At 46.5% G+C, this 20,941-nt stretch overlaps 1 protein-coding gene across 2 annotated transcripts in view; it reads right to left on the bottom strand.

The window, feature by feature from the left end:
- DCAF7 (DDB1 and CUL4 associated factor 7) overlaps positions 1 to 20,941 on the bottom strand; it is a 34,649-nt gene extending 13,708 nt beyond the window's left edge. For both annotated transcript variants that reach the window (XR_519349.5, XM_002719469.6), the window contains exon 1: positions 20,538 to 20,941. Coding sequence is in view for 1 of the 2 variants with exons in the window: in XM_002719469.6 (XP_002719515.1) it covers positions 20,538 to 20,675 (138 nt within the window). In the remaining variant the exon portion in view is untranslated. The remainder of the gene's footprint in view (positions 1 to 20,537) is intronic.

Consider the following 20,941-nt stretch of genomic DNA (forward strand, 5'->3'; position numbering starts at 1 on the left):
CAGTAGATCAATCCTCTGCCTGTGGCACTGACATTTCAAAGGGTGCCAGTTCTAGTCCTGGCTGCTACTCTTCTGATCTATCTCTCTGCTATGGCTTGGGAAAGCAGTGGAAGATGGCCCAAGCGCTTGGGCCCCTGCATCTGCGTGGGAGACCTGGAAGAGGCTCCTGGCTCCTGTCTTCAGATCAGCCCAGCTCCAACCGTTTTGGCCATCTAGGAAGCAAACCAGTGGATGGAAGACCTTTCTCTCTATCTCTCCCTCTCAATGTCGGTAACTCTACCTTTCAAATAGATAAATAAATTAAAAAATCTTGAAAAAAAAAAAAAAAGGGGGCCACCCAAGTGCCCAGTTTATCCCTGTGGATTATCTTTTTTTTTTTTTTTTTAAAGATTTATTTATTTGAAAAGCAGAGTTACAGAGAGGCAGAGGCAAAAAGAGAGGTCTTCCATCTGCTGGTTCACTCCCCAGATGGCTGAAACAGCCAGAGCTGTGCTGATCTGAAGTCAGGAGTCAATAGCTTCTTCCGGGTCTCCCATGCAGGTGCAGGGTCCCAAGGACTTGAGCCATCTTCTACTGCTTTCCCAGGCCATAGCAGAGAGCTGGATCGGAAGATGGGTAGCCAGGACTCAAACCAGTGCCCATAAGGGATGCCAGCACTGCAGGCGGCAGCTTTACCTACTACCCACAGTGATGGCCCTCTTTGTGATAATCTTATTTGCTGAAGTCATCATGGCTCTTTTAAGATTACTTTAGTCCCTCAGTTGGAACAGAGAGACAGAAGCAAAGACAGAATGATAAAAAAAAAAAAAAAAATACATGGCTACTGCTGGAGAGAACAGGTATTGTGCCTATTCAACTAGGACTGACACAAATATCTGCTGGATTAAAAAATGCACTAACACGGGGTCAGTGTTGTGGCTCAGAAGGGTAAGCTGGCATCCCATATGAGCAATGGTTCAAGTTTCAGCTGCTCCACTTCTGACCCAGCTTCCTGATGATATACCCGGGAAGGCAGTGGAAGATGGCCCAAATGCTTGGGCCCCTGCTACCCACATAGAACCAGATGGAGTTCCAGGTTCTTTGCTCCAGCCTAGCCCAGCCCTGACCATTGCACCAGCAGATGGAAGATCTCTCTCAACCTCTGTCTCACCTTCTCTGTAGCTCTGCCTTTCAAATAAATAAATAAATCTTAAAAATAAAAAAAAAAAAGGCACAGCGACAGACTGCCTAATCCCAGCCTTGTAAATTTCTTTGTCTCTCAGTGCAGATTCAAAGCTTTTTTTTTTTTTTTTGACAGGCAGAGTGGACAGTGAGAGAGAGAGACAGGGAGAAAGGTCTTCCTTTGCCGTTGGTTCACCCTCCAATGGCTGCCGCGGTCGGCGCGCTGCAGCCAGCGCACCGTGCTGATCCGATGGCAGGAGCCAGGTGCTTCTCCTGGTCTCCCATGGGGTGCAGGGCCCAAGCACTTGGGCCATCCTCCACTGCACTCCCTGGCCACAGCAGAGAGCTGGCCTGGAAGAGGGGCAACCGGGACAGAATCTGGCACCCCGACCGGGACTAGAACCCAGTGTGCCGGCGCCACAAGGCGGAGGATTAGCCTAGTGAGCCGCAGCGCCGGCCTCAAGGCTTTCATTTTAAGTGTACCATGCCAGATCATCAGTCAGGCCAAGAAGCACCCAAGCTTTATCCCTCTCTTCCTGTTTATTGGAGTAGGAGGTACTACAGCTGCATTGTAGGTCATGTGTCTGGGATTGTTCAATTCAGATGTCAGCTGGGCAAGAAAGAATAACCCAGAACGCTAGTTTACAGCAAACTGAAAAAAGAAGGTCCAGACCTCTAAATGAAATGTTTCAGGGCCGGCACTGTGGCATACTGGGTAAAGTTGCCTGCACCCACGTGGGAGATCCTGAAGAAGCTCCTAGCTCCTGGCTTCAGATTGGCATAGCTCCAGCCGTTGCAGCCAATTGGGGAGTGAACCAGTGGATGGAAGACCTCTCTCTCTCTCTCTGCCTCTCCTCTGTTTAACTCTTTCAAATAAATAAATCTTAAAAAAAAGTTTCACCATAAAGCTGCTTAGAATGAAAGTCTTCTAGAAGCCACCCACACAATTTGCCACTTAATCAGGAAATATTTCTCCTCTAACTGCATGCAGTAATGTTGATTCAATTTACTGATCAGTTTATTACACTGATCAGTAAGTATGTGAAACTTGAAAAAAATAAAGAAAAGAGTGCATGCTTTGGTGATTACTAACCCTAGTGGTGCTGGTGAAATTGGCAAGGTGGCTTTAAAAACAATGTATGTATGGGGCTGGCGCTGTGGCGTAGCAGGTAAAGCTGCCGCCTGCAGTGCTGGCATCCCATATGGGTGCCAGTTCAAGACCTGGCTGCTCCACTTCCAATCCAGCCCTCTGCTATGGCCTGGGAAAGCAGTGGAAAATGGCCCAAATCCTTGGGCCCCTGTACCCGCGTGGGAAGACCCAGAGGAAGCTCCTGGCTCCTGGCTTCAGATTGGTGCAATTTGGCCATTGAAGCCAACTGGGGAGTGAACCAGCAGATGGAAGACCTCTCTCTGCCTCTCCTTTATGTATCTCTTTCATATAAATAAAATAAATCTTTTTTAAAAAATGTACGTATAGGCTGTACCTTTGAGGGTTTTATTCAGTAGGTCTGAGCATGGGCTCTTTTTCTTTCCTTTAAAAAAGGGAAAGCTCTACAGGTTATTCTAACATAGCGCATATATATAGACAGAACTGAGGGGCCATTGTTGTGGCACAGAGGTTAAGTAAGCTGCTCTTATGACACTGGTTTCCCATATCAAAGGTCTGGTTCAAGTCTCAGCTACTCCACTTCCAATCCAGTTTCCTGCTGATGTGCTTGAGAAGCAACAGAAGACGGCCCAACTACTTGGACCCCTGCCACCAGGAAACCTGGATGGAGCTCCTGGCTCCTGGCTTTCACCTGGCCCAGCCCAGGCTATTGCAGGCGTTTGAGGAGTGAACCAGTAGATGGAAGATATCCTCCACCCTTCCCACCATCACTCTGCTTTTCAAATACACATATAAATAAATCTTAAAAACAAGAGAGAACTGAGAAGGCTAAGGTTTTGTGACAACTTGGAAGAATCACTCACCTAACCCTAGACCCATTCTCTGAGCACTCCAAGCCCACAGGCGTCCCAACTGTCTCTAAATCAGTGGTCTCTATATTAGAATTCCCAGAGAACTTAAAAATCTCAGTGCCCAGGCAAAATCCCAGATTAGTGAAGTTAGAATTTCTTGCAATGGATGCAAGATTCTGTTAAAAAGCTCCCAACAGGGGCTGGTGTTGTAGCACAGCAGGTTAAGCCACTGCCTACTACACCACAACCCATGTGGGCACCGGTTCAAGTCCCAGCTTCTCCACTTGCAGTCCAGCTCCCTACTAACGGCCTAGGAAAGCAGAGGAGGATGGCACAAGTATTTGGGTCCCTGCACCTATGTGGGAGACCTGGATGAAACTCCTAGCTTTAGCCTGGCCAGCCCTGGCCATATGGGGAGTGAACCAGCAGATGGACGATTCTCTCTGTAACTCGGCCTTTCAAATAAATAAATAAATCTTAAAAAACAAAAACCAAAAAACTCTCCAAGTAATGCCAAAGTCTAGAACTAGAATCAAACCAAGCTACCTTTCATGTATTTCAGTTTAAAATGTAACACGCCTTGGAATTTAAGAAAACCATTGACCAAAGCAAACACGGTAAGAATGTCCTACAGTCTCACAGCACACTGAAGAAAATCGGAAGCTTCTCTAATAATTTAGGGTATGCACAATGCTATCGTACCTTGTCTTCGCACACCCAATCAGGGTAAAGAACTTCAGGAGGGGATGATTCAGAGCATATCTACATTTAGGATGTCAATACAACTTCACATACTATTACAAAAGAATGCAAACTCCGCCTACAGCAAGAGTAGCCAGCATACTGTGTACTTCATAATATCCCTGACCTGAAATTTGTTTCTTTCCAAAATAGGTTGTTTTCATTAACACTTCAAAATTGAACCACTTATGTAAGACAGTACTGCTCCACCTGAAAGTCTGTTATACAAGCTAGTTTCACTCCCCAAGACTTCTCACTTGCAAACTTGTGTTTATCCTCAGCCAAACTGACTTCAGCTCTTCTGCCCCAAGCGGCCAAATATTGAAAGCAGTAACAACCAGCTCGCAGTTCATTTTTTTAAGATAGATATCTGAATATCTAGATAATACAGACTAAAGTGGTAAAACCCATTTACTGACCCTAACAAATTCTAAAAATTCTGCATTAACAAACTGTTATTTGATGTGTGTCTTTCTAAACTTTTTTTTGTGCATTTACGTGTGAGTGCATGCATGTGCAGTGTATACACACACACACACTTTTTTTTTTCTTAAAAAAAGATTTATTTACTTGAAAGGCAGAGTTACAGAGAAGGGGAGAGACAGAGAGAGATGAGAGGTATCTTCCAACTGCTGGTTCACTCCCCAAATGGTTGCAACAGCCAGGGCTAGGCCAGGCCGAAGCCAGGGTCAAGGAGCTTCCTCTTGGTCTCCCAAGTGGGTGCAGGGACCCAAGCATTTGGGCTGTCCTCCAGTGCTTTCCCAAGTGCATTAGAGGGGACTGGATCAGAAACGGTGTAGCTGGGACTCAAACCAGGGCCCATATGGGATGCTGGCACTGCAGACAGCATTTTAACCAGCTTCACCCTAGCCCCAGCCTCAGTTATTTTTGTTTTTAAAGCATAATTAGGCATGAGTTATGAAATTTATTCTGCAATTTAAACAATATATCTTGGGGGGCCGGTGCTGTGGCCTAGTGGGTAAAGTCACTACCTACAGCGCTGGCATCCCATATGGGTGCCAGTTCAAGTCCCCGCTGTTCTACTTCCAATCCAGCTCTCTGCTATGGCCTGGGAAAGCAGCAGAAGATAGCCCAAGTCCTTGGGCCCCTGCACCCAGTGGGAAACCAGAGGAAGTTCCTGGCTCCTGGAACAGCTCCAGCCGTTGCAGCCAGCTGGGGAGTAAACCAGAGGATGGAAGACTTCTCTTTTTCTGCGTAACTCTGACTTTCAAATACATAAATAAATCTTTTTTATTATTATTTTTATTTATTTATTTATTTGACAGGCAGAGTGGACAGTGAGAGAGAGAGACAGAGAGAAAGGTCTTCCTTTGCCGTTGGTTCACCCTCCAATGGCCGCCGCGGCCGGCGCGCTGCGGCCGGCGCACCGCGCTGATCCGATGGCAGGAGCCAGGAGCCAGGTGCTTCTCCTGGTCTCCCATGGGGTGCAGGGCCCAAGCACCTGGGCCATCCTCCACTGCACTCCCTGGACACAGCAGAGGGCTGGCCTGGAAGAGGGGCAACTGGGACAGAATCCGGCGCCCCGATCGGGACTAGAACCCAGTGTGCCGGCGCCGCTAGGCGGAGGATTAGCCTAGTGAGCCGCGGCGCCGGCCCCATAAATAAATCTTAAAAAAAAAATGTATCTTGGAAGATCTTCCATGTTAGTACAAATAGATCTTCCTCATTCTTCTGTAGATTATGGTAACCACACTATAATTTATTTAATTATTAATAGTTATTTTGGTTACATCCCATGGATTTGCTACTGTAAACAGTGCTACAGTGATCAGCTTGTTCATTTATCTTTGTACATATGTGCAAATGGTTTTACTAGATAGATTCCTAGAAGTGTAACTGTTATATCACATATTAAATTCTGTCAGTCTTCAAAAAGGTTGTTTTTATTTATGCTTTTAACAGTAAATGAGTGCCAATTTCTCCAGCCCTTTGAAAATAATCTTGCATATTTTTGCTAGTCTGATGGATATTAATGGCCCTTTACCATCATCTTACAATTGAGGTTGAGCATATCTATTTACTGACTCAGAGCTGTCCATAGATTACCTCATTTAATGTCTCTCAGTATCTCCATGGAGTAGGTACCATAGGTACTATTCCCCTTCTGAAGAGGATATTGAAGAAAAAAATCTCGCCCAAGATCACAAAGCTGCATTTTACACTTGATCTTAGCCAAAAGGCCGAGAAGCGATACAAAGCTGCATTTTAAACAAAGGCAGTCCCATCCTGTAACGCTGAGGGTAAGGGGTTCTACTCTTCTGTCCCCACCCTTTTCCACCTCTGCCCAATGCGGGAAGAACTGCTACAGTGACTGGCTAAAGCCTGACACAGGCATGTGCCCTATAGCTCTCCTGCTCTGGTTCTTCTTATCCTACATGAATAGGTAAATTGGCCCTCTCAGAACAGGTCTGGCTATCCTCCACTGCAGCTTCTATGAACTACAAGGTCAGATTGGGTCTGCCCTTGAAGTAGAAGAAGAAAAGCAGAGAAGCAGAAATTTTCACATAAGACCTCAAGGTCAAGCTGCATTTTTCCAACTGCGTGTATAGCGAGCAGCACCATGTGAGGTGCTTGTTCAGTCATTATAAAGTAACGCCACATTTCCCCCGCGTAAAGTAATGCTACATTGCATACTATTTTCCCTATATGAAGGCTCCACAGGAAAAGGGGTGAAAAAATTTAGACACCAGAGTGTTACCCTGAACTCCTTACCATGACATCCTCTATCATCTTCTTGCTCAGATTTGTTAAGTCTTATTTCATATCTTTCAACTGGTCCTTATTTTTTTATTCCCCAAAGATTTATTTATTTGAAAGGCAGAGCTACAGAGAAAGGTAGAAGTAGAGAGGTAGAAAGAAAAAGATGTGTAGAATATAATAGAAACCTAGGCAGATGTTTTAAGCTTGTGTTACAGCATAGTGATGAACAGCTTAGGTTACAGGTTGGGACTCAAACTGGTGCCCATATGGAATGCTGGCAGGTCGGGGCTTTAACCCACTGCGCCACTGCGCCACTGCGCCAGCCCCAGTCCTCATTCTTAAACAACAACAACAACAAAAAGTAGGGCAGTTGTTTAACTTAGTGGTCAAAATGCCAATATCCCAAATTGGATTGCCTGAGTTCCATTCCCGGCTCCAGCTCCCAACTCTACTTTCCCACCTGCAGACCCTGGGAAGCAGTGTTGATGGTTCAAATAAGTGGGTTCCTGCCTGCAGTCTGTTGAGATCTGGACAGCATTCCCAGGTCCCAGCTTCAGTTCCAGCCCAGCTTTAGCTGTTGTAGGAAGTTGGGGGATGAATCAACAACTAGAAGCTCTCTCTTAAATAATTTTTAAAGTACTTTCCTATTATAAGAGAATTACAAAGAGCATCGCCATCATATAAATAATACATCGTATAATAAAACATGTTAATAACCCCCATGAAATCCCCAAGTTATCACATTATGTACTTTTCAAAAAGATTTATTTATTTATTTGAAAGGCAGAGTTACAGAGGCAGAGGCAGAAGCAGAGAGAAAGATTTTCCATCCACTGGTTCATTCCCCAAATGGCTAAAATGCTGGAGCTGGGCTGATGCGAAGCCAGGAGCTTCTTCGAGGTCTCCTACGCAGGTGCAGGGGCCCAAGCACGTGGGTCGTCCTTTGCTGTCTTCTCAAGAACATTCACAGGGAGCTGAATCTGAAGTGGAGCAGCCAGGAGTCCAACTGGAGCCCATACAGGATGCCAGCATAGCAGGCAGCGGCTTGACCTGCTATACTACGCCAGCCCTTGCTTTAGAACATTCTGTTTAGTTCCACCAATCTCTCGGGCTATATTTATAACAATTCTGCATGTTTATTCAAATCTGGTAGGGCAAGTCTATGTTCATCTTAAGACTCTGGAGAGACAGTGCTCTAGTCTGACCCTACTTTCACCATCTATGTGACTTTGGGCAAGTCGCTTAGCGTAGCTGGGTTTCAGTTTCCTCATCTTCCCAAAAGTTTGGATACACAGCATTAAAAAATTTTTATTTATTTATTTATTCAAAAGGCAGATTTACAGAGAGGCAGAGGCACGCAGAGAAAGGTCTTCCATTTGCTGGTTCATTCCTCAAATAGCTGTACTGGCCAAAGCTGGGCTGATCTGAAGCCAGGAGCCAGGAGCTTTTTCTAGGTCTCCCGCTCCTTTTCAGGCTATAACAGAGAGCTGGATTGAAAGTGGAGCAGCCGGGACTTGAACCAGCACTAATATGGGATGCCAGCACTACAGGCAGTGGCTTTACCCGCTATGCCACAGCATCAGCTTCCCAGCATTTTTTTAAAATAAATTTATTTTTGATTTTCTAAAATTCATTTTCATTTTATATGAAAGGCAAAGAGACAGATGGAGAGACATCTTCCATCTGTTGGTTTACTCTCCAAGTACCTGCAACAGCCAATGCTGGGCTTCACCAGGAACCCAGAACTCCATCTGGTTCTCCCATGTAGCTGGCAGGGACCCAAATACTTGAGCCATCATCTGCTGCCTTGCAGGTTACACATTAGCTGTAAGCTAGATTGGAAGTGGAGCAGCAGGGTTTGAACCAGGTACTCTGATATGAGACACGGGTGTCCCAAGTGGTGGCTTAACCACTTCGCCATATATTTGCCCCAATATGTAGCACCTTCCCTCAATCAGTTGATTTCTTTCTTATAAATAATTTTTTTAATACACAATTTTTGTAAATTGTGTATTTTAAAAAGTGCATTTACTGTTGGATGCAAAGTTCTATACATTTGTCAAAACAAATTGTCACTTTTTTTGTTTTTTAGAAAATTTTATTTATTTTAAAGGCAGAGAGAAAAAGAGAGATCTCCTATCTTCTGGGTTATTCCTCAAATACCCATAAACACCAGGGCAGGGCTAGGCTGAAGCCAGGAGCAGGAACTCAATCCGGGTCTGCCATGTGGGTCACAGGGACCCAACTAACTTGGGCCATCACTTGCTGTCTCCAAGGGTACAAACTAGCAAGAACCTGTAACTGGGAGCAGAACCAGGTTGAAATTCAGGCACCTCAATATGAGATGTGGACAAGCCATGTGGCATCTTTTACACTATGGCAAATACCTGTTACTTTCTAATCCTCTGTGTCTTTAGTTTTGTCTATTTCTTCTCACAGTTTTAAGTAGGTAGTTCTCCTCAATAATTGGTCACATCTGAGGTGAGCTTTTGGCCTATCAACTAAGGTGCCAGTAAGGATGTCTCCATCCTGGATCAGCTCCTGCTCCTGATTCCAGCTTCCTGCTAATGAGGACCCTGGGAGGCAGCAGTGATGGTTCAAGTAATTGGTCTCCGGGCTCCCCTGCGGGAAATCTGGTCTGAATTCTCCACTTCGGGGTCTGACCAGACCTGCTCACCTCTGTGGACATTTGAGGTGTGAACTAGCAGACAGCAGATAGAAGCTCTCTCTGTACACCTGTTTCTCTCTCAAATAAAAATTTAAAAATTAATCAAATTCACCACTTTTAAAGTTTTTGTTTTCTATTTAAATATTATTAAAACCTAAAAAAAAAGTGACAAAGAACAAGAGACAAAGAGAGAGATCCACCCACTAGTTCACTCCCCAAATTCCCACAACATCCAGGGATGGGTCAGGCCAAAGCCAGGAGCCAAGAACTCAATCCAGGTGTGTCACACGCATGGCAAGAACTCAGACACTTGAGCTATCATCTGTTGCCTCCCAGGCACTGTAGTGAGTAGCCAGGATTCAAATCAGCACTCCAATGTGGAATGCAGCTGTCCAAGCGGCGAGTTCCCCACTGCACCACACGCCTGCTCCAAGACTGTAAAACTTTTATCTCTTCTTGGTGGACTGTACTTTTGATAATTTATTTCCTTTTGTTGCATTTTTGTCTTGAATTTAATTGTATCTGATGTTAATATTATGCCTTTTTCCCTAAAAAAGGACTCCTGCCTTCTGTTGTTGTTATATGTTCCTTTTGTGTCTTCATCCATTCTTCATTTTAAAGCCAACTTGAGTAAAATTTTTCGTGAATGTTAACTTTTTTACTAGGTTATATAAATACAAGGTCCAAGATCTGAAAGGCACAAAAACAATTATAGTAAAAAATTAAGACCCCTACATCCCAGTACCCTCCCTGGAGAAACCAACATTACCAGTTTCTTGTGTACTCCCACTTCCACACATAAGTATTGTTGGAGTGTATATGAATACTCATTTTTTCACACAGGTGGTAGCTTACAATATACTCTGCTGAGTGTCGTTATGGGGCCAGCACTGTGGCAGGTAAAGCTGCCGCTTGCAGTGCCAGCATCCCATATGGGCACCAGTTCGAGACCCAGCTGCTCCACTTCCGATCCAGCTCTTTGTTATGGCCTAGGAAAGCAGTAGAAGATAGCCCAAGTCCCTGGGCCCCTGCATCTGCATGGGAAGACCTGGAAGAAGCTCCTGGCTCCTGACTTCAGATTGGTGCAGCTTTGGCTGTTGCAGCCAATCGGGGAGTGAACCAGCAGATAGAAGACCTCTCTCTCTCCCCTTCTCTCTCTGTATAACTCTCACTTTCAAAAATAAAGCTTTAAAAAAAAAAAAAGGCAGTTAGAGAGAGAGAGAGAGAGAGAGACAGACAGACATGGAGAGAGAGATCTTCAATCTGCTGGTTCATTCCCCAAATGGCCACAATGGCTGAAGCTGGTCCAGGTCAAAGCCAAGAGCCAGGAGCTTCTGGGTCTCCCACATGGGTGTAGGGGCCCAAGGACTTGGGCCATCCTCTACTACTTTCCCAGGTGTATTAGCAGGGGGCTGGATCAGAAGTAGAGCAGTTGAGACTTGAACTGGCACCCAGATGGGATGCCAGCACTGCAGGTGGCAATTTAACCCATTAAGCCATGATGCCAGCCCCTCAGTATTTATTTTAAAATGTTCCACATTGGTTAAGTGTAAAACTGACTCATTCTTTTAACAACTACACAGATGCACCATAATGGTTTTAAATATTTCAGAGATAGGGAGCTCCCACTTGCTGGTTCACTCCTCAAATGCCTGTAATAGCTAAAGCAGTGCCAGTGCCACAGTCCAGGGCTCCCACATGAGTGGCAGGAACCTAATTACTTGAACCATCACTATTGCCTCCCTAGGTCTGCACAGACCTCCCTAGGTCTGCTAAAATGAATATTCTTGCACTTAAGTCATTTCAACCATGTGAATATAGCAATAGGAGGAACTCCTGCTAGTAGAATAACTGGCTCATAAATACACCCACCTTAAAAATCTCTAACAAATAGGGCTGGTGCTGTGGTGTAGTGGGTAAAGCCACCGCCTTCAGTGCTGGCATCCCATGTGGGCCCCAGTTCGAGTTCTGGCTGCTCCACTTCCCATCCAGCTCTGTTATGGCCCGGGAAAGCAGCAGAAGATGGACCAAGTCCTTGGGCCCCTGCATCTGTGTGGGAGACGTGGAAGAAGCTCCTGGCTCCTGGCTCCGGATCGGTGCAGCTCTGGCAGTTGCAGCCAATTAGGGAGTGAACCAGCAGACGGAAGACTTATCTCTCTCTATAACTTTCACTTTCAAGTAAATAAATATTTTAAAAAAAATCTGTAACAACTACTACCTGACATTCCCAGAGCAACTATATACAAATATATTACTAAGGCTTTCAATTTTTCCTTATCTGATTGAAAATTAATGTTCTTTACTACAAGGTTCATCTCTACATGTTTAAGAATCATTTATAGGCTGGCACCGCAGCTCACTAGGCTAATCCTCCAGCTGCGGTGCCGGCACCCCAGGGTTCTAGTCCCGGTTGGGGTGCCAGATTCTGTTCCGGTTGCTCCTCTTCCAGTCCAGCTCTCTGCTGAGGCCTTGGGTGGGGGGGGGGCAGTGGAGGATGGCCCAAGTGCTGGGCCCTGCACCCATGTGGGAGACCAGGAGGAAGCACCTGGCTCCTGGCTTCAGATCGGTGCAGCACACCAGGCGTAGCAGCCATTTGGGGGGTGAACCAACAGAAGGAAGACCTTTCTCTCTGTCTCTCTCACTAACACTGACTGTCCAAAAAAAAAAAAAAACATTTATAAAAAAAGTAAAAAAGGGTGCCACTATTATGGCTTAATGAGTTAAGCATCCCCTGCAATGTTGGCATCCCATTCAGGTGCTGGTTTGAGTCCTGGCTGCTTCACTTTTTTTTTTTTTTTTTTGACAGGCAGAGTTACAGATAGACAGAGAGAAAGGTCCTCCTTCCTGGTCTCTCATGTGGGTGCAGGGGCCCAAGCACTTGGGCCATCCTCCACTGCCTTCCCGGGCCACAGCAGAGAGCTGGACTGGAAGAGGAGCAACCGGGACAGAACCTGGTGCCCATATGGGATGCCGGCGCTGCAGGCAGAGGATTAACCAAGTGAGCCATGGCGCTGGCCCCGGCTGCTCCACCTTTGATCCAGCTCCCTGCTAAAGCACCTGAGAAAGCAGCAGAAGATGGCCAAAGTTCTTGGGCCTTTTGTGGTAGATCCGGATGAAGCTCCTGGCTTTTGGCCTGGCCCAGCCCCATCCATTGCAGGCACTTGGGAGTGAACCAGCAGAGATCTCTCTATCTGTATGTCCCTCTCAGTGGGTGTGTAACTCTGCCTTGCAAATAAATCTTTTTTAAAAAATCATTTCTATATCTTTTTCTAGAAGATGCTCATATTTATTTGCCTTTTACTGTTGGGTGATTGGTTTTCCAGTTAATTTGTAGGTCTTATGTATTAAAATACTCGTTCTTTGGGATATTATGTGTATTCTTTCAGTTTGTCACTTATCTTTCGACTTTGTGGGGTTAGTTGGTTTTGTCACATAGATTTTGTTTTTATGTAGTCTAGTTTTATTTCTACTTTTATTTTTTTTTTTTTTTTTTTTTTTTTTTTTTTTTTTTTTTTATTTTTGACAGGCAGAGTGGACAGTGAGAGAGAGAGACAGAGAGAGAAAGGTCTTCCTTTGCCGCTGGTTCACCCTCCAATGGCCGCCGCTGCAGCCGGCGCACCGCGCTGATCCTGGCAGGAGCCAGGAGCCAGGTGCTTTTTCCTGGTCTCCCATGGGGTGCAGGGCCCAAGCACCTGGGCCATCCTCCACTGCACTCCCTGGCCATAGCAGAGAGCTGGCCTGGAAGAGGGGCAACCGGGACAGAATCCGGCGCCCCAACCGGGACTCGAACCCGGTGTGCCGGCGCCGCAAGGTGGAGGATTAGCCTATTGAGCCACGGCGCCGGCTCTATTTCTACTTTTATGGTAAAAAAAAATTCTTCCATGTTTTATAGCTGTATATTTACACGTTTTATCCACCTGGAATTCTGGTTACAAGGTTTAAGGTATAAAGACTCTGTGGAAAAAACAATCCTGCACAGAGGATCTCTGTGAGACCTCGGAAGAAAGGGTCATCAAAGAAGGAGACACTCTTCTCTGAAGGGAGAAGAGAACATCCACTTTGCTTACGGCCGTGTCCAAATACCGACGGAGTCTGTGGTCACAGAAGGCTTCCACAGCCTTGGCAGCCCGTGACAAGAGCCTCGGGTGATCACTGACATCATAAAAAAAGAGTGTTAATAGTTAAAGGAACAACAGTAGTCACCATGCACTTGCTCCCCAGGTAGGACCTCTGTCCCTATTGAAACATAATGTGAGAATCGACTGCAAACTCTCCCCCCAAACTGTACTCTTTATGTTGTGTGTGGGCGTGGGGGCAAATTGTTGAAATCTATGATTAGCATCAAGTTGGTCCTCTGTATATAAAGTCATACTAAAAATGATCCATAATGAAGAAGGAGATGGCAGAGGGAATGGGAGGTGGGATGGGAGCGGGGTTGGGGGTATGGGGGAAAGAACCACTGTATTCCTAAAGTTGTATCTATGTAAAAATGCAATCATTAAATAAAAACAAATAAATAATCTAAACTGAAAAAAAAAAGATTCAAGGTATAGATTCAATTTCTTTATTGTTCCAACACCACTCATCAGAAAAAGTCTTTGGTGGGGCGGGGCTGACATTGTGGCATTGCAGGGTCATCCTACTCTGCCTTTCCGGGCCACAGCAGAGAGCTGGCCTGGAAGAGGAGCAACCAGGACAGAATCCGACGCCCTGACTGGGACTAGAACCCGGGGTGCCGTTGCCGCAGGCGGAGGATTAGCCTGGTGAGCCATGGCGCCGGCAAAGCTGTGGTATTTTAAACCAAGATCACACTGAGTTGAGGGACACTGGCCTCTTTAAACATGGATAGCCTAATCCCCTCTTATTAGAGAATCTGATCATTTTGCCTGGATTCTTTTTTCATCCTTAGAATGTAGACATTTTGCTAGGAAATGTTTCAGTGCCCACTATTCTTGAGATACAGTTTGGACTCATCATTTCCAATCTTCTGAATTCATCTTTATATATTTGAGTTTTCTATTTCATTTCTTTATCTTCTTCAGGGACAATAATTATACCTCAGTTAGATCATCTTTCTTTTCTGCTTCTATTATATTCTAATTGTTTATTTCTATTTCATTGTTTCAATGTCTTCCCTATCCTGTACTTTGTTTCCAGTAGCTTGTATCCATTTGTATTGTTTCCTTTTTGTTTCCAAGCTTATTTATTTTCATCTACTTGAAAGATAGCATGGCAGAGAGAAAGGGGACAGACATAGAAACATACACACACACACACACACACACACTCCTTCTATCCACTGGTTCCTTCCCCCAAATGCCCACAACAGCCAGGATGATGTGGGTGTCAGGGGCCCAAGTACTTAACCCATCATTTCCTCCCTCCTAAGATACATCAGTAGACAGCTAGATAGGAAGCAGAGCAGCTGGTACTTGAACCAGACAGCAAGGTCCCACCCTACCAAACTGCAGAGTGACTTCTAGCAATGCACCCTGTTTGTTCCTAGCTCAGAGGCCATGTAAGGTCTCAGGTATGTCAGAATACCTACAGAACACAAACATGTTCCTTGTTCAAATCTCAGCATCTCCAATAAGTCTGTGAACAAGGTTATCAAAAAGCAATAAAGCAGGGGCCAGCAAAGTGGTATAGTGGGTAAAGCTGGTTTCAATTTTAACTATTCAAAAAAGCATCAGGTATACCTACAGCCTCCTTGTCTGAAAATTAAAAATGTTACCCAGAAGCCAAAAAAAAAAAAAAAAAAAGGCTCCTGTGAGCACAAGTGTTCAGTTAGTTTTAGGGGAAAATAAACCCCAACCATCCAGCTGACTTTATTCAAAAGCAACACTTAAGTGGAACAGAAGTCCAAGAGCTGCTACCATCATTTCTCAGTAAAAGAAGCAGAATACCACCTGCCCAAGGATATTGTTGAAACTCAGGAGAAATGCCAAATTCTCCGAGTAGAGTCACTGTGGGTAAGCCAGGAAGAAAAATGAAAACACACTTGGACTAGCACACCGCTCTACCTGAAGTCCAACTACAGGATGTTGCTAGACCACAGAATGGGTTGGGTTGAAAGGGATTAGGGGACTTTTTCCCTCCGAGTCAGTCAAAGCAAAGGAATGAACACATGACCCCTTGAAAAACTTTCAGAATAAAGGTCCCGAGTCCTCTCTGGAAAATACAAAAGTAAAATTGATCTAAAATCCACATAATTCTCCTTAGCTATATTTCCATTACAGGTAAAGACAATTAAATGTTTCCATATAGCTCACTCCATGCCAGACCCAGTTTAATTTAATCTTTGCAACAACCTGATAAAGTAGATATACTTAATACTTTCATCTGACAGATGAGGAAACTGAGGCACAAAAGAGAATTTGTCCAAAGCCACACAAACGTGGGCAGTGGTAAAACGAAGATCTCAACTCAGGCTAACTCGAAGAGGCTGTCTGGCATTTGTCATGGATGAACTTGGATGGTCAGACAGAAACAATGTTCGGGAGAAAGCAGATGCAGAGACTGGATCCCTGCTTCTGTTCAGCAGATGCCAAGGTAACTCCAGGGTGATGTTAAGAGTGTCATCCGGATGACCTGAGTTCAACCACCTGCTTGTATGTCACCTTCAGGAGAGGCCTAGGACCATCTCACACTAAAATCAACACCACTACCGCTACATACCCTAAGAGAGAACTCAAAAAAGAGTGTAGAACACAACAATCAACAATGGGACTTTTTATTCCTGCTGTAGTTGATGAAATGTTTCTTTACTCTGATTCCCAAATTTATTCATATGATGAAATGCCTAGAAGCCAAATTCTTGAAATGTTCATAGTTTTAAGTCTATGGACCAACTATAGGAACAGTCTTATGATAGAACATAATCACATTAATATAAAAAAATCTAAAAACTCTAATCATGTTTCCACATTAAAAAAGATGACCATGTCAGGCTTCATTGATGGTAATGGTTGCATCCATCTGTTTTGTCTCTATTGACAATGGAATCAATGGTGTGAGAAGTCCAACCAATAATTTTAACTTTGTCTAAACTATGGAGTCTGCCACATCCATGGCAAGGTTTCTCTGAAATTTAGCCTGAGAACCACTCTAAAGGTAGGATTTACTGCCCACCTGCCCCCATGCAAAGATCTATAGCAGGACTTCAGTAGAAAATTACATTCATCTTTCCAGTAAGCTCTAGTTGAAATGTATCATTTCCTTCAATTACAAACAGAGGCACATACACACAGTGGTGTAAAGTATCTTTAACTTTGTCACCTATAAAAATTCATATCCCATTACATAATTGATACACATTTTTTTTTTTGACAGGCAGAGTGGACAGTGAGAGAGAGAGACAGAGAGAAAGGTCTTCCTTTGCCGTTGGTTCACCCTCCAATGGCCGCCGCGGCCAGCGCGCTGCAGCCGGTGCACCGCGCTGATCCATTGGCAGGAGCCAGGTACTTCTCCTGGTCTCCCATGGGGTGCAGGGCCCAAGCACTTGGGCCATCCTCCACTGCACTCCCGGGCCACAGCAGAGAGCTGGCCTGGAAGCGGGGCAACCGGGACAGAATCCGGCACCCTGACCGGGACTAGAACCCGGTGTGCCGGCGCCGCAAGGCGGAGGACTAGCCTAGTGAGCCGCGGCGCCGGCCGATACACATCTTGGAATGCTGTGCTGTTTACCCTCATCAGTACTTCAAAATTACAGTCAACATTACACTGGATGGTTAATTTAACAAGTCAATTTAACAGTACATATTAGCATATACCACTTTGGAAAAAAAAGATTTATTTATTTGAAAGGCAGAGTCAGAGAGAGAGGGACGGAGAATTTTCATCTGCTAGTTCACTCTCTAAAAGGCCACACCGCTGGGGTTGGGCAGGGCCAGGCTGAAGCCAGGAGCTTGGAAACCTTTTCCAGGTCTTACAGGTGGGTGGCAGGGGCCAAAGGATTTGAGCCATCTTTAGATGCTTTTCCCAGGCCATTAGCCGGGAGGGAGCTGGATTGGAAGTGGAGTAGCTGGGACACAAACTGGAGCCCAGATGGGATGCCAATGTCACATGCAGTGGTTTAATCATACACCACTTTTTAAAAAGTAGTTTGGCTATCTATGGTTCAATTAGTTTCCTAATTGAATCCTATGTCTTTTATGCATTTGAAAACACAATTATGAGAAGGGGTCTACTGGTATCAAATTACCAAAGCCGTTTATCCAAAGTACATACACACAGAAGTTAAGAATCCTCACTGGGGCTGGCGCCATGGCTCACTTGGTTAATCCTCTGCCTGAGGTGCCAGCTGGCCATATAGGTGCCAGGTTCTAGTTCCGGTTGCTCCTCTTCCAGGCCAGCTCTCTGCTGTGGCCCGGGAAGGCAGTGGAGGATGGCCCAAGTGCTCATGCCCCTGCACCCGCATGGGAGACCAGGAGGAAGCACCTGGCTCCTGGCTTCAGATCGGCGCAGCATGCCGGTCGTAGCGGCCATTTGGGGGGTGAACCAACGGAAGGAAGACCTTTCTCCCTGTCTCTCTCTCTCTCTCACTAACTCTGTCAAAAAGAAAAAGGACCTTTGAGGTAATAGAGTCAAATAATTTCATTAAAATAAAAAAAAAAAGAATCCTCACTTACAGATAGGTAGAGGCACTAAAACTGTAAGACACTGCATTGCCTACATTATGGATGAAACAAGACAGAGTTGACTGCTTATTCTGTTAATACAGGGATTCATCTGTATTTCACCACTGCAGCCGCCTGCCTACACGACCGGCACAAAGAAGGACATCCATACAGTTGCTAAAGAAAAACTTTGGGAACTTCCTGCAACTGAGGTTTGACATCAACTAGCCCATGATTCCACTTGCAGCCTAACTATGTCTCAGTCTGTCTCTCTCAGAAATGAGAGCCACAGCTTGCCCACTGACCCTGAAAGAACTTGCAAAATTACATCACTTTATGTGGATTCAAGTTGTTTGAAAGACGTATCTTACTTTTTATTTTTTCATGTGTATTTTGAAAGAGTAGTTCTTGTGGTCTTAATTTTACTAATATGATGTCGACATCAGGACCTTGAACTCCACTTGCTGTTTTGCCTTCTCTACAAGCCACAGGGGAGAAAGAGGCACCAGAGGAAAAGAAACAAAGCTGTGTCTTGCAGCCGGCGCTGTGTACAGCAGGTTAAGCCAATGCCTGTGATGTTGGCATCCAGTATAAATACCTGTTCAAGTCCCACTTTTTTTTTTTTTTTTTGACAGAGTGGACAGTGAGAGAGAGAGAGAGAGACAGAGAGAAAGGTCTTCCTTTGCCATTGGTTCACCCTCCAATGGCCGCCGCGGCCGGTGCACTGCACTGATCCGATGGCAGGAGCCAGGTGCTTCTCCTGGTCTCCCATGGGGTGCAGGGCCCAAGCACTTGGGCCATCCTCCACTGCACTCCCTGGCCACAGCAGAGAGCTGGCCTGGAAGAGGGGCAACCGGGACAGAATCCGGCGCCCCGACCGGGACTAGAACCCGGTGTGCCGGCGCCGCAAGGCGGAGGATTAGCCTAGTGAGCTGCGGCGCCGGCGTTCAAGTCCCACTTCTGACCCAGTTCTCTGCTAATGCACCCAGGAAAGCAGCACAAGATGGCCCAAGTACTTGGGCCCCCGACACCCTGTGGGAGACCCAGATGGGGTTCCAGGCCTCCAGCTTCCACTTGGCCCAGCCCCAGCTGTTGTAGCCATTTGAGGAGTGAACCAACCGCTGATGGAAGCTCTCCCTCTCCTCTGTCTTTCCCTCTCTCTGAAATTCTGCCTTTCCAATAAATAAAATTTTTTAAAGCTACGTCTTGCACAGTCAGTGGTAAATTTAAAAGATCAGTGCATACTCACTAGGATTTGTTTGTAAATCGTGTATGAGTATGTCTGGCAATGCAAGCCCGTGGCTCGCGTCAGTTTCCCAAAGGGGATCCTAAAGAAGTTAAGACCTACTGCAGAGAGAAACAAATGTGCTCCTGAAAAACTGTGAACACTGAAGATGTTCGAATGCTGTGGGGCAGGTGCTGCGGTGCAGTGGCACGCAGCGGAGTCCAGTTCCCATGCCAGCTACTCTGCTTCAGATCTAGGTCCCTGCTATTGCACCTGAGAAGGAGCAGACGATGGCCCAAGTCCTTGGGTCCCTGTCACCTATGTGCAAGATCTGGGTGGAGGCTTCCGTCTGGCCCAGCCTTGGCTGTTGGCAAGCGTTTGGGGAATGAACCAGTCAGTGGAAGATCTCTATCTCACCCTCTCTCTGTAACTGCCTTTCAAGTAAGGAAATAAATAAATCTTTTTTTAAAAGCTCAGATTTTATTTTTTACAGATCTTCATGTGTAAAGCAGCACCCCTTTCCTATAGCAAACTGTGGGTCAGAAATGACCGGGGGTGTGACGCCTCAAAGCCAGTGGGTGAACCAGACGGAACTCAATCCTTTCTTCCCCTGCACCAGGCCTGCCAACGGCCACAGCTTTATTCTTCAATCTGATATGCATGGAGGAACAGGAAAGCCTCTAAACACCACCAGCTGAACCTTACAGGTGCTCTGTTCACGGTTATTCACAACTGTTGCTCCAACACAAGAAAAACAAGATACAGAAGAAAACTCCTCCCACTGACTTAGCTAATTACTCTCAAAAATAAATGCACGCTGCTGCACTGCAGGTGCAGAAGCATCCCCTAGCAACAGAGTTTCCATGAAGGATTCTCAAACTGGTGGTCGTCCGGTCAGCTCCGCTACCTGAGGTTACAAACGGCAGGACTATTAGCACATAAGAAGCCAAGAAAACAATGGCGGGATGATGCTGCAGGCCAAGATGTCCAGAAACAAACAGGTTGTTTCGGAGAGGGCAGGTCGCGGGAGGCCACAGCGAAGGCCTTGGAAACCAGGCAGCAGGGATGCAGATCCAAGGGACGCGCCGAGTGCGACTAGGGGGCGGGGAAACCCTCAGCAAGCCAGGGACGCCGCGACCACCACTTGGGGAGCCTCATCGCTCCCTGTTCCCTCCCCGCCTCCCAGCCGAGGCAATGCGGCAGGAGTGGAGGGCCTGGGAGCGGACACCTGGCGCAGCTCCAGAACGTCAGCTCGGCTCTGAGACCTGTTACCACCACGAAATACCCGTCTGCCTCGGGAAAGTCACACGCGCTGCCTCCGTCTCCCCTCCACGCTCCCGACCACGCAGGATTACGTGGGACCACGAGAGCGGAACCGCCAGCACAGGGCCAGACCCGGGGCCCGCTCCCCGCCGGCTGGGCTCCGAGCCCCTGCCCGGCCCACCTTGTTGTTGTACTCCTCCACGAAGCTGCCCAGCGCCAGGCGAAAGCGCTTGTCTGGCCGCACACTCCAGTTCATGGCGTAGACGGTCCAGGGCGCTTCATACTTGTAGATCTCCTTCCGTTTGCCGTGCAGGGACATGGTGGCGGCGGGGCCGCACTGCGGGCCGGGGCTGCAGCGGGGAGTGAAGAGCGGGGCGCGGATTCGGGCGGGGAGCCGGGCCTGGGACGGAGGGGTCTCAAGGGAGGCGGGGCGGGGGCGGGCAGGAACTGCCTAGCCCGGAAGCGGGGCCGCGGCGACAAACAACGACAACAGGGCCCGACCCCCAGTTTCAAACAAGCTTCGGCACCGACAACAACCACCTTCCGTTTGGGATGTCGCCCCGCCTCCTCGGAACGGAAGCCACG

Source organism: Oryctolagus cuniculus, chromosome 17 (genome assembly GCF_051225735.1).
Source record: "Oryctolagus cuniculus isolate XC-2025 breed Fujian yellow rabbit chromosome 17, ASM5122573v1, whole genome shotgun sequence".
Lineage (NCBI taxonomy): Eukaryota > Metazoa > Chordata > Mammalia > Lagomorpha > Leporidae > Oryctolagus > Oryctolagus cuniculus.